The sequence below is a fragment of the Zootoca vivipara genome, chromosome 12 (assembly GCF_965207765.1).
Source record: "Zootoca vivipara chromosome 12, rZooViv2.hap1.1, whole genome shotgun sequence".
NCBI lineage: Eukaryota > Metazoa > Chordata > Lepidosauria > Squamata > Lacertidae > Zootoca > Zootoca vivipara.
The window spans coordinates 36,772,141-36,788,744 of NC_142595.1; the positions used below are offsets into that span (position 1 = coordinate 36,772,141).

Here is a 16,604-nt window from a genome sequence, read left to right on the forward strand (position 1 = left end):
AGATTTGAACTACAGTTCCCATCAGGCCGTGGGGGCCTTGTAGTCAAAAACATCTGGAGGGCACCAGGTTGGCGATGGCTGGTCTATGCATAACTATTTTCACTCCTAGCTGCAGCACACCTCTCTTTTGGAGGGATAGTTGTAGCCTTACTAGTATAACCTCACACGCCTTCATCATTCACTGCCATGCAACTGAGACGAGTCCACCCCTCACAAACATTTCTCTGATAAAAATAGGGACATTCTATTCCATAAGAATAATAATTTTATTATTTATATCTCGTCCATCTGATTGGGTTGTTCCAGTCACTGTAGGTGGCTTCCAACATATCAAGGAAATAAGAAAACATTAAACAGGGCTGCCTTCAAATGTCTTTGACAGGTTGAATAGTTTGGTTTGGGGGCCGCATAACTCCATAGCCTCCGATGAAATAGGGAAACCTTACCATACCCTCCCAACATTTCTTCGATGAAAATAGGGATCTTCTATTCTGGGATCAAATAAGAAACCAGAACGGCTTGTGTAAATCTGGGACTGCCCCTGGAAAATAGGGACACTTGGAGGGTCTGTAATCACTTCCCACAAGAGCCAGCGGTGGTCACCAACTTGGACGACTTTAAAAGATGATGAGTCAAATTCATGGAGGATAAGGCTGTCATCCTCCAAGCCTCTTTATGCCAGCAGCTAGAGGATGCTGTTGTGCCAATGTGCTGCTTGCAGGCTTCCCACAGGCATCTGGTTAGCCACTCTGATGCTGGACTATATTATTATGACCGGCAGTGATGGCCAAACTTGGCCCTCCAGCTGTTTTGGGACTACAACTCCCATCATCCCTAGCAAACAGGACTAGTGGTCAGGGATGATGGGAATTGTAGTCCCAAAACAGCTGGTGGGCCAGGTTTGGCCATCACTGCGTGAACCCCAAGTTCCCGGGGTGGAGCACAACAATTAAAACACAATATTAAAATCAGTTAAAATGACAGAAATAAAAAGAGGGTCCTAAAAATATACACTTCACATGTTGAATGTGGGCTACTGGCCTGATCCAGCATTCTCCTAAGAAAGAAGCTCCAATGTATTTAGCAAATGCATGGGGGTGTCTGAAGCATTCACCTGAAGAAAGAGAAGGGGGCATTCACACTTGCACCTCTTAACACCTGCTTGCCCCACTTTTGTGAACACTGCAGAAATGCATAAAGCTGCCTTATACTGTTGGAGGGCACCTAACCCTTTCGCAGCCCAGTTCTTTCCCCTATCCAGGTGGTTAAGAACAAGAAGAAAACCCTGCTGGATTAGACCAGAGGCCTGCCTTGCCTAGCATCCCGTTTGCCACAGTAAAGCAACCAGATTCTTGTGGGAAGGAAGCAGGCAGAAGATGAGCGCAATGAGCCCACCTCCTGCTGTTGTTCTCTAGCAACTCTGCTGGCGGGGGGTGGGGAGGTAGGAGGGTTAAGCACATGGCTTTTTCCTCCATGAATTTCTCTAATCCCTTTAAATCCTTCTAAGTTGGTGTCTGTCACCCACATCTTATGCCAGCAAATACCATAGTTATAACTATCTGCTGTGTGCAAAGTACTTTCTCTAATACCACACGTAATTCTGTAAACCTCTATGTCTCTCCTTCCTGATTTTTTTAACAACCTAAAATGCCTTCAGTATTGTAGCCTTTCCTCATAAAAAGGAGCTGCTGCAGCCCCCTGATCATTTTTATTGCACCATTTCCAGTTCTGCAATATCCTTTTCAAAGCTGGCATAATGAGCAATACACGCTATATCAAGTGTAGTCACGCCATAATTTACATCACGGTATTACGATACAGGCAATTGTATTTTCTATCCTTTTCCTAGTGATCCCTATCACAGAATTAATAACTTTCACAGTTGCCACTCCCTGGGTTGAATTTTTTGTTGAGCTTTCCCCTGCAATCCTAATACCAGTGAGTGAACATCTATTTGGGTAGGATTTTTTTGCCCCACACATTTGCTACTTTAATGTCTACCCCACCCCCACCCCGGACCTCTTCATGAAATTTAATATCACTGGTTCTAATACAGATCCTTAGTAGATCTCACTTATATCCCTTTTTTGTCAGAATTGTCATTTCCCCCCCCCAACTATCTGCTTCCTATTTTTTAACCCAAGGGACGCGGGTGGCGCTGTGGTCTAAACCACAGAGCCTAGGGCTTGCTGATCAGGTCGGCGGTTCGAATCCCCACGACGGGGTGAGCTCCCGTTGCTCGGTCCCTGCTCCTGCCCACCTAGCAGTTCGAAAGCACGTCAAAGTGCAAGTAGATAAATAGGTACCACTCCAGCGGGAAGATAAACGGCGTCTCCATGCAATGCTCTGGTTTGCCAGAAGCGGCTTAGTCATGCTGGCCACATGACCCGGAAACTGTACGCTGGCTCCCTCGGCCAGTAAAGCGAGATGAGCACCGCAACCCCAGAGTCATCCACGACTGGACCTAACGGTCAGGGGTCCCCCTACCCAGCTACCAGTCCATCCAGTCCAAAGCCCTTGGTGAGGGGCTTTGTAAAAAAAAAAGAGCTTTTTGGAGGTCCAAGAACACAACATCTAGTGGATCACCCTGTCCACGTGGCGCTTTCAAAGAACTCTTAAAATATTAGCGAGACAACTTACACCCACAGAAATCATGTCGATTCTTCTTCAGCAATACTTGTTATTCTAAATGCTTGATCATTTTATATATAATGTTTTCCACCAGTTTACCCTGAACAGACATTAAGCGAACTACTCTGTAATTTCCTGCATCCCTCCTGGAGGGCCAAGTTTGGGGACGCCTGATTTAGCTTCTCTGCAGCCTCCTTTTAACAGCAGCAATGAAGGTTGTGAGGTACCCCTTAGGGTGTTTTGGGGGGGGTGTTGCATCCCTTTATTACCTGCTTGTGTTTCTTTTGCCAAAGTTTATGTTCCTTTTTGTGTTCTCATTTGGACAAGGCTTCTGTTTTCAAATGGAGGCTTCTTGCCTCTAACAGCCTCCTTGCCTCTGCTCATCAGCCACTGCTTGGACTTTCTTGCTGCGGGGACATTATAGGTGCAAAGCAGGGATGGAGAACCTGAAGGCCATATGCCCTTTTGGACACCTTTCCAGCTACCACACGCCTGTGGTAGGTGGAGAAATATAATTTTCCCCCTTTTGTACTGTAGATTGGCTTCTACACACGCCCCTCTTTATCCTCCACCCAGACACCAGAGTTCAAGAACACATTCCAGCCACAAACACTGAAGGAGAGTGTGGCTGAGTAGGGAGCGTGGCCTGAGGAAAGTCCAGAGGGCTGGGTGGAAAGGTCTGGAGCGCCACACTCAGGCCTGATGTTACCCATCCTGGTGTAAAGCATGTGCCCTACCACTAACTTGTGGCCTATTCCTTCCCCAGGGAGCTCAGAATAGCCAACAAGGTAAGATAGTCATGACAAAATACCAAGTTAGTGCAGTTGGTGCAGAACAAGCAAAGCAATAGGCAAAGAGCTGATTTAAATCCACAAAGGCTGAATTGATTCGCCCAGCTGATTTAAATCCACAAAGGCCTGGCCCTCCTCCTACCTTCGTCCCATCCCCGCAGCTGCTGGAAACTTTATGTAGGTCCTTTACCCCCTAACAATAAGACAACTACTTAACAGGCTGTTTTCTAATAGGCACCACTAATTATTCTCTAGGCAAGCAGGGATTAAACAACAACCCTAGAAAAATTAGCAAAGAGGCAACACCCTAGAATGCTTTGCTGTTACTGGGCAGAGCAACCACAGCCTCAGTTCTGGATTGTTGTGCTGTGGAAATGTATTTAGAACCAAAAACAAGCTTGTTTTAGAATGGCAAATTCTGTGCCCAGCGCAGGAAAGCAAAGCCCTGCCTGAAAAGTAGAGGTGTGGTATGGAAAGGGGTGAGAAGCCTTTCATGCTGCAAGGTTACAAAAAGCAGGCTCCTGCACAAATAATCAATATGGAGTGTTTCCTTAGAAAGTACTACACTCTCCCAACCCAGAAAGATCACAAACAGAGACTCCAAAGGTGTTGTTCTATTTTTTCCAAAAATGTACAGGTTACAGACAAAGAAGTTCCATGCTCCCACTGTCAAAACAGACACCCCATAAATCCTACGGTATATGTCTCTCCCCACACTCAAGGCATCCTGAAACCAGCATGAATTTAGAGTTTTTTTCTAGACTGCAGAGATAAAACATGGCATCTATACATCAAGTCTTCCTCGACTGTGCAGGCTAGGGTTCATGGGAGCTGTCCAAAACATCTGGAGGTTATCAGGTTAGCGAAGAGTGTCCTACATGTAGCAAACATAGGGCCAGATCTAATTTATCCTCCAGCGAATTACATCTCCCTCCTGCCTGCCAACCCCCTAGTCCCTGCAATTGTCTCACCTATGGAATCAACCAGTCACTTCTCTCTCATGGGAGAAAAAGTGTCTTATTCTTTAATAACTATTGCTTTTTCCTACCACACTAAAAAAAAACCCACACACATCTGAAAGTCAGACACCATGAGAAAAGTGTGGTTCCCTTAATGAGCCACTCATTTCCACAGTAAGAAATGGAATCAGTTACCTTCAGGTCCCCCAAAGTTGCCAGTCCTGCACTCACAGTTCCATCTAACTGCAAAGCTATTTATTCTACCAGCCAAGCACATTCATACATAGATATAACCTCCTGCAGAACGTGAGCATAGAGCATTTTGAAATTTCAGTTCCTGCCAAATGACAGCACACACACAGAGCACAGTCCTTTTACGGGACAAACTTGAATCTACTTGTATGGGGAGAAAGATACACACACTATAACCAGTAAATCTGTTGTTTAGTTCCAGATCGTGAAACAGGACGAAGGGTTAGTAACTCCTAAACCAACACAGCAAGGGAGAAACGCTCTGGTACTATCCCAAATCATTACTTGTATTCATGCTGGTATTTTTACCACCTCAGTTTCATTTAAAACTTGGGCTAACGGTGAAGAGGATCGTACCCAAGATGATCTAAAGCCGTGGTTGGGATGTTGTAAGTTCATTCAAGTTACTCCTTTAAGCTAACCACTCCATGCCGTTATAAACAGCTCTGCTTCTGAATACTGCATGAGACCAGGGAAGAGGACTCAATCTTCTCTACTGCATGCTTCCCCCTGCCGCACCCCCCCCCCCCACGCCGCCAGAATACTAGGCTCCCTGACAATGACGTTTCTCAAGAAATAAAAGCAGGGTAGGGAGAGAACCACAAGGTACCACTTGGGCCCGGGAGAATAGAGAGTTCTGAAGTGCCAGGCCATCTTTGGAACTCCGACAAAGGCCCGTTTTCTGTGCAAAGGCACCTCTTCTTGAATTTGGTCCATGGTTCAAACTGCTAGTCAAAGGGGGGGCAGTGTCCATGGCAAGAGGGCTATGTGGTGGACATGATGCCACTTTTCTCGCTCTTCACCTTCAAGAATTCAGCCATGCTGGAGAAGTATTTCTGGTTTGCTTCGGCTACCTTCTTCTCAGCCGCCTGAGGGTTCACAATCTCCAGACCCTGGAAACAAGAGGAGGGGGGAGGTGAATGTGAGAGAGGGAGGCTATTTTTTAAAAAATGCAGAGTCCAGAGATCTTGCTGCCTCTAGAAAGTAGATGTGCTGAATTACAACACCCGCCCTCCAAATCTCCAGCTCCTATGCCTTGGACAGAAGTAAATTGCTTGCTGCACTCCTAGTTGGTGGAACACTTTCCCAACAGAAACCTGCCTGGCACCATTGTTTTATTTTTTTAAGTGCAAGGCAAAAAACATTGTTATTTACCCAGCCTTCAGTTTTTCACTGGGAGGGTAGTTAGCTAAGTCGAGAGCCATTTTTGCACTCATTCATGGGGTGGGTACGATTTCTTCCTTGAAATAAATTTACAGTACTGTATTTAATTTTTTCTGCATTGCTGTTTTTATATCTGGCTTTAAAGTCTTGGTCCTTTCTATTTATACTGAGACACCTTAGTGTAAAAATACACCAATGTTGTTGTTGTTGTTATTGTTATACAGTAACAACAACCAATATTGCACACATGAGCTTATCTTTCATCCTCAAGTGCTGCAAGCAGAACAGTGAAGGTGGGGAGACAGAGAGTGGGAGTAATAATAATAATAATAATAATTTATTATTTATACCCCGCCCATCTGGCCGGGTTCCCCCAGCCACTCTGGGCGGCTTCCAACAAAATATTAAAATACAGAAATCCATCAAACATTAAAAGCTTCCCTAAACAGGGCTGCCTTGAGATGCCTTCTAAAGGTCTGGTAGTTGTTATTCTCTTTGACCTCTGGTGGGAGGGCATTCCACAGGGTGGGTGCCACTACCGAGAAGGCCCTCTGCCTGGTTCCCTGTAACTTGGCTTCTCGTAGCGAGGGAACCGCCAGAAGGCCCTCGGCACTGGACCTCAGTGTCCGGGCAGAGTTATTAGTGTTTCAGCCAAGAAAAATGTATTATAGCATTCTATAACCCTCATTAAAAAAATTAAAAGCTATAGCAAACAAAAAAGTATTTAAGAACCAAAGAACCCTGCTGGATCAGAGGAAAGAAACATAGCCCAACATCCTGTTCCCAGTGTAGCCATCCCAATGCTCCTCTTGGAAGCCCCAAGCAGGACCTGAGCACCACTCCCCACAAAGGCTCTTCTTTCACCCACTGGACTTCTCAGCATCCTTGCCAAGCACACACTCAATTCTCCAAAAACCCCTCCTTCAAAGACGTCAATGCCACTTACAGGTTATTCAAGGAATGCAAAGCCAAGCGCGGTGCTTACCTGCAGCGGAGTGAAGGCCACGCTGGACGCAGTGCCTGAGGAGCGGTCCCGGATGGTGGACTTCCCTCCATACACCATGCTCTGCTTCTGGAGAGTGCGCTGGTTGGGAGGACAAATGCAAAAAAAGCATGGGTGTTAGGCCTTTCGTAGAGGAGGCGGTGAAAATAGAGGGAAGTGATGCTAAAGCACGGGGCAGGGGGACGACCGAATGGCTGGCTGTCCAAAGGCATGCCCTTCGTTTGTTACCTTCCCTAGTACCAAAAAGCCTGTCAAACGCATGTAACACTCATATCCTGCCCTCCCTGTCTTGGTAGCCGCTCCAGTAGCCCTGGCACATTCTTTCTCCAACCACAGACAAAACCTAGCATGGCGCCCTTCACCTTAACATTAACATTAAAAAGCCACTTGGAACATGGGGAATTGCCTACCGTTATCAGAGACTAATGGCCAGCAATGTGACCATAAAATTAGTCTAATTCTGTGCCTGTTGACGCTCTCAAGGGCTGCTCCACACGGAGCTTGTTGGCCTGGGAGTATTGTCCTGAGCGCTTTGAGTAACAATAGGACATACATGCTCAGCATAATTACACTGCAGTAATGTTCTGATCTGGTTGCTCAGTGTAGCTGTTTGCCAAAACCTCAAGAAGACAACATGATGATGCCTTCAGGAATGAACAGCCCCTGCCCAAGTTCAGAGCTTTGAAATGCAGCCTCGGTGGACCCAGTCATAAGATGATTTACAGCTCCCAGCACTCCACATCCAGTCCCCATTTCCTTACTTGCAGCGTCTTTGAGATGCGTGCCTTCGTGGCCTCGTTGACTTGCGTCTGCCGGACCCGGCCACTGCCTGACTTCCCCAGGTGGCCCAGACTGAAACCAAGGTCTTCCTGGTAAGCATCTTCTTCAATCTAGCAAAGGTGTGGAGAGAAGCAGCGTAGCACAGAGAAGAAAAGGCCAAGTTTGGATTAGATAGTACAGGACCGATGACCAAGTTGACAGTTTCAATGAGAATGCATCCCCTTCCCTTTTGAATTATTTTTTTGCCCAAGTGACTCAATAAGGGACAACAGGTGCTTTTGGAATTTCCTTTTTTATTTTTAGCCTATAGATGCAAAAGACAGCCCCACCACTAATCCTGCAATCTAGGAAGAGGCAAATTGGTCCCTATATTTATATCCAAACTTTCTTCCAAGGTGGTCAAGTTGACATAAATAGTTCCCTCCCTCCATCCTCACTATATTCCCACAGCAAGCCTGTTGTAGGGTGATCGGCACAAGGTCATCTGGTGCACTTCATGGCTGAGTGAGGATTTGAATCCTGGCCTGAGTTCAGCACTCTGATCCCTACACGAGAGCGACTTTCCCTGGGCACAAAGGTAATTGTGTGCCAAGGTGAGCCTCCCTGAAATGGCCTGGGTTGGGTCCATAGCTGCAAAGTTATCCATTTTTTTAAGGGATTTTCCCTTATGCTGAATAGGCTTCCTCGCGAGAAAAGGGAAAACTTGGCAGCTATGGTTGGGTCACATGCAAGTACATCCGAAGCAGAGGGGACAGAAAACTTACTAGTCAAAGCTATAAATACATCTAGTTAACTGTCCATTCTATCAGCCTTCTCAGAACCACTTCTCAACCTATTTACCTAATTTAAATTAAATTTATCTAATTTAATCTGTGCACACACAGGAGAAGTGTGAAGCCCACATGTAGCCATATAACACATAACCACCACCCAAACTTAAATATTCCTGCATGTAGATGTGGGCAGACGTGCAGCTTCTGGACACAGCAAAATGCACATATGGCTTGTCAAGTTTAATGGTTTGTATTACTTGCAAGTGCTTACTTTTCGTAAAACGTAAAGCAACCCCCCGGAGATCCCTGCCCCGCAAAAGATTTCTGTTACTTCCCCCATCCCATTGCACCAGTTAAAAAGGCACAGTTGGGGAACACAGTCTGAACCGAGTCCAAAACTCCTGGTTTCTACTCCTGCCCTCCTGAAGGATTAGACAGTCCCCAACACCCAAAGACCAAGAGAAATCCTGCCCAAGGAGACTATGCAGGGACTCCTTACCTCTCCAAAGCTCATCCGGTTTGCCTGCTTCCGGATTTCTGTTAGACCGAGACGCTCCTTCATCTTGCGATATCTGAAGGAGCAAGGAAAAGCATGTTTAAGATTGGCAGCTGAGAAATGAATGATGCCAGGACAGAGTGTTGCTGCCAAGAATGAAAGCAGTGTTTGGCATAAAAACAAATTCAGGCAGGGGACAAAGGGCTGATATGCCAGGATTCTTGGTTCATCTCAATGAGACATGCAAGTTTATGGAATTCTGAAACAACCTGACCTGACACTCTCCCACCTACATTAATGTGGAGATCAAAACCTTCTTATACTCCACGCCTCCCACATATTCTGGCACAATTCTGGGCTCAAGAAACATACCAGTGACTGTATTATGAGGAAAAAATAAGTTTTAAAACTAATGTTTTGAAAAAGCAAAACGAATTGTTGCATTAAAATCTCTTTTCCATGAAAAAAGAATATTTGATGGAAAAGATAAAATGCCAGTATTCTGGCTTGATTTTAACAAGTATGTATATATTAAAAGTAGATCCAGGATTCCTTAATACAGTCGTACCTTGGATCTCAAACACCTTGGCTCCCAAACGATTGAAACCCAAAGTGAGTGTTCTGGTTTTCAAACAATTTTTGGAAGCCGGATGCCCGGCGCGGATTCCGTGGCTTCCGATTGGGTGCAGGAGCTTCCTGCAGCCAATCAGAAGCTGTGCTTTGGTTTCTGAACGTTTTAGAAGTCAAACGGACTTCCGGACTGTACTTATTTCCTAGCACACTTACCACCACCCTCCTGGCTGCCTCAGCCAGCTCAGCCAACTCGCCCTCCCAACCTTCCCCTGCCACAAGACATCTCTTCAATTCTCTCCCCCGCACCTGCGTCCTCCACGTTTCTTCCTTTGTCCATCCAAGGGTGCTGGCAGTGGCTTCACCTGCTTGACAGGAGGTGGCTCTTGCCACTTGTCAAATTTCCTTTCGATTTCCTCCTTGAGGTCATAGCCAACCTGAATGGTAGCAGAAGAATAGAAGAGCAAAAAGTGCTTACAAAGCAGCCACCCCCTTGGAGCCCTCCTTTATGCCTCTCACACCAGGCACTCCCCCAGGATCCCAGAGCTTTTGCCTTGTACCACATACCTTCCCTTCAGAGCTCTCGTGAAAGCTGTCCACACGCGCTGCCAGCGTGCATTTTGCTGATACCAAGCGAGCTGCCTTCCTTCGCAAGTCCTGCAAGGAGGGAATCAAAGGCACATGTTGGCTGGTTGCTGTTAGGAAACCCGTGCACCAACTCAACAGAGAAAGGAGGAAGGGCAAACTCACAAACACACACACACACCTACCGGAGGCAACGACTGTACAATGTCGCTGTGATAGATGTAGCCAGTGTGAGGCAGCACCGAAGTGCTGGAAAATCCAGACAGAGTCTTCCTCTGGGCCCCCAGAAGCATGATGTTGCAGGCTGGCATCTTGGAGAGGTTTGTGAGGCCACCGGCAATGCCTAGAGAGAAGGGAAGGCAAAATGGAATGAATGCTAATTGTGGGACCAAGAGCCAAGGTGGTTCGGGGTTTTTGATCAGCCAACCCTTGGTTTCTCAACTCTCCCTGGCCTGTTGGGATTTGCAAAAAAAGTTCCTCTCCTTGTGTGCAAGGAGAGCTCTTTGCTGTCCCTGACAACAGAGACCTGCCACAACTGATCATAGATCAACAACATGACAGATGCTGCTAAATTTCTTGGACCATTTAATTAATGGCTTCAAGTTTATGATTTTTTTTATGTTAGCACGATTTTGTTTATGATTTTTTATGTTAGCACTATTTTGTGAAATACTTTGGCAGCCTTTGCGTTTGGAAAGATGAACTGTAAAAATTAAATAATTTTCATATAGTAGCCAATCAGGATGGGTGTTCAACCCTTTCAGAGGGAAGACTTTACATTCCTTTCGGAGACTAGGGGCTTTCGTGTCCCTTTCTGCCAACTAAATTACACTAGAATAGACCCATTTAGATTAAAGGACTTAAGCTAGTCACATCCGTCAATTTCAATGAATCTGCTCCAATTCTGATACAATCCCAAGTTTTCATATTCTAATACGCAAGGAGCCAAACCCACAGAGCTCCATTGAGAGTCTCACCCATTATTTTAGCAGCAGTGGAGGCTCCCACAATGATGGACAAGTTGGGGGCAATGAAGGACATGCGGGACTCCACATACTCGTAGATGCGGTGTTTAGACTGGTTCAGCTCCAGGGCCATGTCACAGGCCTCCTCAATGCGCTCCAATTCTTCCTCGGTTAACTGTTGCCTGCAACAGGAGTGAGGCGACACTTGAGGCCGAGATACATAGGTCTGGTTCACTATATCCGCACCATCGCTCCATGTGGTAAAGCCCAGAGCGTGGCATTTGTTTCAGAGCTCTCAGGACGTGCCTATATGCTAATATTCTATCTCTGAGCATGGATCCTTATGTAGCCGAAAATGGCACCATCCACACACACAAGATGGAGATGTCTGTAGATGTTGAGAACTCCATGGTTTGCAGTCATACAGCAAAATTGTTAGAAAGCCCAAAGGCAGGGGAGCCCCCAAACCAGCCCTATAAACACTGAGCAAGCTGAATGGTCATGGAGTGGCTGGCTAACAGTTGAGGACAGGGAACAGATGGCTGGAAACCTGAATGGGAGCAATTCGCACTGCAATGTTTTGCTGCAGGTCGCCCTTGCGTATTTTGATTTGCGACCCCACACCCTATCTCCACCAGCATATGTAAGCCGTGAGTCATCAGAAAGTTAACTCATACCATTTATCATGTGATCTGGCAGGTGCCTCCTGTCTCTTCATATGATAAGATAGACCAGGCATCCCCAAACTTCGGCCCTCCAGATGTTTTGGACTACAATTCCTATCATCCCTGACCACTGGTCCTGTTAGCTAGGGATCATGGGAGTTGTAGGCCAAAACATCTGGAGGGCCGCAGTTTGGGGATGCCTGAGATAGACAGTAATTGTCTGAAGGCCACTCTCGGGACAACCAAGCAGTGACCTAAAAGCCACACTCTTTCATCTGAAATCTATTCTCTGTGCTAAAATCCCATAAAGGGAAAACTGCCATGATTCTGGGCCTGCTCTATAGATAGTGGAACAAAGTGGTACAGTAGACTGTAGTACTCCATACTGCCAGAGATAAGATATTACAGTGGTACCTCGGTTTACAAACAGTCCCATTTACGAATGCCTCCGTTTACAAACGCCGCAGACCCGGAAGTGTTTACATCCGGGTTTTGCGACGTCGGATGCGCAGACGCGATCTGCGCAGCGCGTGCGCAGAAGCGCTCTATCAGCGCTTTGTGCATACGCAGAAGCATACCTTCGGGGAGCGAATGCCTCCGTTTACGAACGCCTCCATGGAACGGATCGCGTTTGTAAACCGAGGTTCCACTGTATTTTTGAATGCTCCCCTATACATAAAGAGAAATCTCCTGTAAAGGGAGGAAAAAGCACTAGCACACCAAGGGAGAAAGGGCTAAGCTAGATACTCTCCCTTCAACATAGGAGTATTCTTCTTACATGGAATTTTGGAAAGCAATTCCCTCACCTGCAGCCTGGAACGGTACAGTCCACCTTACACCCTTCAGCACCATTTGCAAATTCAGTCTATATCCCTCTCCCAGTCCAGATGCCCACCAATCTCCCATGCCCTCCCTAAAAAAAACCCTTTCCCTATGCAGAGCCTTACCCCTGGGTAGTGGATGCGGTGACACTGACCACCATGATTGTAGCATTGGTGAGGATCTGTTGAAGATTCTCATTGTTCTTGCATTTGTCCAAGCTGTTCCCTAGTTCCTGCAAGGTTCATACATTTTAAAACAGAAGTTAGCCCTTGAAGAAGACAGAAAGCACATCCCCGGAAAGCACATGCTGAGGTGGGAGGCACAGTAACCATGTTTAACTGACGCTCCAAGCTTATTTAGAGAATTCTGGTGTCAGTGCCAGGTTTTGTTTGTTACTGAGAAGGACCAAGGCTGCTCGAGGGTCAGTTCTAATTTGCATCAGCAACTATAGGAACAATTTGTGGATCACATGAATATTATTTTCCTCCAAGGGTGGAATATTTGGGGATCTTCCCCCAGCCCTCCACACACACAGTCCTCATTTTTCCTAATCTGGAAGCTAGTTTAAGACTGAGAAATAACGACTTCTCAAAAGCAACCATGTGAACTTCCCAGCAGGATAAATATTTGAGCATAGCTCATCTGCTAGCTCTACCCACCACACCTATTAGGTTCAAGGTTGATTATGACAAAATTAAAACCATGAATTAACTGTGGACCTTAAGAATACTCAAGAGATTTTCAGTCACCGTGGTTTTGTGAACAGTCGGTATTACTGTGTGTTTACTTATGTCTTATCTGAGTTGCAATCTGAATAGCCATTTGAGCTATTGAGCACCTCCACTAAATAAGTGGCAAAAGTTATATGAAGGTTGGGTTAGTCATCAATGCAAATGTAAAAATTGACTTTGTGAAGCTGAAGACAAACAGACAGACACAATACCTTGACAGTCCGGATGTAGTCCAGTGCATTTGGAACAAGGGATTCTAGTTCAGGAAATCGCTTGGAGTACTTGTCTCGAATGAACTTGTGAATAATATCTGGAAAGAGAGAGGCAAAGACGACCTTTACAAAACAGACAGAAATGCAGAGCGTCATTGCACTAGCGAGAATAAAAGCAGGCCTCCCAGAATATACTAGCTCAGAGACGTTTTAATGCTGAGCCGTATAGCTTGCTCAGAGATTGGCCAACCTGAACCTTTTCTCCAGCCCAAGAAAGAAAGTGCTCTTATCAAAACAGTCCCTGTTCTTCTACTGTGACACCAACATACAAATGTCCTTTGTATCCCAAAACTCCTGTGAAGGTTTGTCTGGCCAGTGTTTGCCCTTCTGTTTACTAGATTGCACCCCCTGCTCCAATGAAGCCAGCCTTTCCCAATCTCACTACTTCACTAACTCATCATAGCAGCGACTGTATTGTTTTCAAAGCCTTCTCAACCTCCCTCACCCCAAAGCAAGTGACTAAGGTTTGCACTTACTTAGCTCGTTCTCAATCTCCACTGTGAGGTTATTGGCATCCACAATGACTCTATATTCAGGAGCAGCCTCTACTGGACCTAGAACTAATAAGATAGGAAAGTGCAAAGTCAAAATCCATACAGGGCACCTCACTATGAGGTAACAGGGAGATGGACATATGGGTACATTAGCTCTGTACTGCAGGACAAGGAAGTCCTGTACTCTATACTGCAGGAATCAGATTGGGTGATGTGCGCATACACATCTTTTGGGTGACCTCTTTTCCAAAGGAAATATCCGCCAGAGACTCTCAGTACCTTCAGATGCTTTGGGCTGTTTGCTGATGTATTCCTCAATCTTCAGCAGGATTTCAGCAAACTGCACAGGAGAAAAAACAAAAAGTTGAGTCTTACTTTTTGAAGAGGGCACCCTTAAAGGGTTTACTTCCCCAGACTACACCCAAAAAGGAAAAGGCAGTTTATAGAACCAGTGGACCCCAAGTTCAACACTATTTTGAAAACCATCACTTCTATACATATTGGCCCAGCAGCCAAGCTCATTTTCTCTCACCGTCTTACTGTCCCAAAGCTTGGCAATACTCTTGACTGAATCAGTTGCCAGATCCACTTGCATTTCCTCCTGGACATCCTCAATGGGAGGCTCATCCTCTTCATCTGCAAAGCTGCCATCCTCTTCTTCTGCTGCCTCTTCGAGGTCAGCTAAAAGCTCATCTGCCAAAGACATGATGGATCAGCCTGCAAAGGAGAAAAAGGGAGGGACACAGGAGAAAACCATAATAAGTGACATAAATATCCAGAGTCTTATTAATCTGTTATTTTACGCAGTGCAAGACCAGGAGCAATTATAACCACTATCTAACCCAAGGGTGGCCAACACAGTGCCCTCCAAAGTTTGCAGACTGTAACTCCAATCATTCCCACCCATTAGCGAAGCTGGCTGGGGCTGAAGGCAGATGGAGTCCAACAGACTGCTGGAGGCCACCACACTGATCTAATACAACACTTATGAGGTAGCAGCAACCCCCAGAAAGCCACACACAGTTGCTAGACACCCATCAACACAAGATCCAGATCCACTGTGCCCCTCAGTTCAAATGTGTCCTTTCCTTAGCCCCCTCTCCAAAAACACCTCTCCCTTTCCACAAATACAAGTGCCCCTGTTGGAACCCCCTTCAAGTTAAGAGGCCTCCAGTTAGCTCTTCAATTTCCAATTCACCCACCTTTTGCCTTATAGAGATTTAAAAAATAAACCCGATTCAGATTTCTGCATAATTTCATAATAAGCATAAATACTGAGATACCATGTCAGTCACCAAAATTATTCCCTCCAAGTATCTCAGCCCAATCATCCAAGTTTCTAATTTATGTCACTTCAAGGGCTACATTGCCTTTGCCCATATTTCACCACTACCAGGACAAGCTTCTCTCTGGTTTCAGAAACTCTTACAGTGAAAACTTAACCATGCCTATGCAGAAGTAAATCCTACTGAGTTCAATGGGGCTTACTTCCAGGTAAGTAGGACTACAGTCTTATTTATTACCCCATCAACAGAGAGCAAGTCCTGTGGCAAAGGAAGCACATGTCAGAAGTCTTCGTTTCAAGTCTCAGCTCTAATGTGAACTTGTGTGGTTGCCTTAAGAAAAAAATCCATCTCAGAGTTCTCATCAGCCAATGTAAACCTACCAGTACTTTGCAGGAATTAGCATAATATTGGAAGCCTACTGCAGCATCTATAAAGCTGATAAATTTATTGTGATATACATTAGATACACAGTGAAATGCCTATAATCTGTTAACAAAGTATACATTCTCAAACACGGGATACAGACAGAAGAGGCAATGTAGGTATAGCAATAAAAAGTGCCAGAAGGGTCCTCAATGGAAGAAATAGAAGTGTTCCATGACTATGAAGTCCACAAATGTAAAACAAGATACTGTCCAAACAGCAAAACATCCAACTGGAAGGAAGAGCAGTGATGTATTCCCAACCGATAAGAGTATGGAAGAGAGTATTAATTTTGTTATTTCTACTGTATTATTATTATTACTACTACTACTACTACTAGTAGTACTAGTACTACTACCACCACCACCAGGATAGGCCAAACCCAACTGAGAGCCACTGTTGTGTAGGGCCTGGGGTTCAGATCCCTGCGAAGCAACCAAGTTACTGGACGACTTGGGGATAGTTGTTGACATTGAGTCTGACCTCCCTCGCGGGACTCTGAGCTTCTCAGGGAAAAGGCAGCACAAGTGCAACAAACAAACAAACAAACAAACAAACCAAACATCTCCACCTTTTCTGCAGCCACCGAGAAACCTCAATCTACAGCACAATCCTCACCGCGTTTGCGCAGGAGGAAGTCCTATTGAATTCTATGGTGCTTACTCCAAGGTAAACGTGGTTAGGTTTGCAGCAATAGTCTCTCTCTCTCTCTACCCGCCCCCAAACCTTACACTTCTCTTTACCTCTTAGGAAGCCAAAGGCCAGGGCTCCTTTTTGGTTGCTCCCCAGTTAACCTCTCCCTCCCTCCTTCCTTCCCTCCTCACCTTCTTTTTCTTTCTTCCACTCCTCCGCTGCACAAACGAACTCCTCACGTTCCCTCTTTCAGTCTCACAAAAAGTACGTCATGCACCGGGCGCCCTTGGTGTCGTCAAAAACGAGCGC

The 16,604-nt window shown here is 45.7% G+C and overlaps 1 protein-coding gene across 1 annotated transcript; it reads right to left on the reverse strand.

Annotated features, from left to right (window-relative positions):
* Positions 1–4,016: 4,016 nt before the first annotated feature.
* PRPF31 (pre-mRNA processing factor 31) lies at positions 4,017–16,554 on the reverse strand. Its single transcript, XM_035134434.3, has 14 exons — positions 16,487–16,554; positions 14,486–14,670; positions 14,233–14,293; positions 13,936–14,019; positions 13,400–13,497; positions 12,582–12,688; positions 10,982–11,151; positions 10,190–10,347; positions 9,987–10,076; positions 9,729–9,856; positions 8,853–8,925; positions 7,562–7,690; positions 6,783–6,881; positions 4,017–5,526 (listed from the first exon to the last, which is right to left on the reverse strand). The coding sequence occupies exons 2-14, from the start codon at positions 14,657–14,659 to the stop codon at positions 5,398–5,400; spliced, it is 1,500 nt and encodes a 499-aa protein (XP_034990325.1). The 5' UTR covers positions 14,660–14,670; positions 16,487–16,554; the 3' UTR covers positions 4,017–5,397.
* Positions 16,555–16,604: the final 50 nt, after the last annotated feature.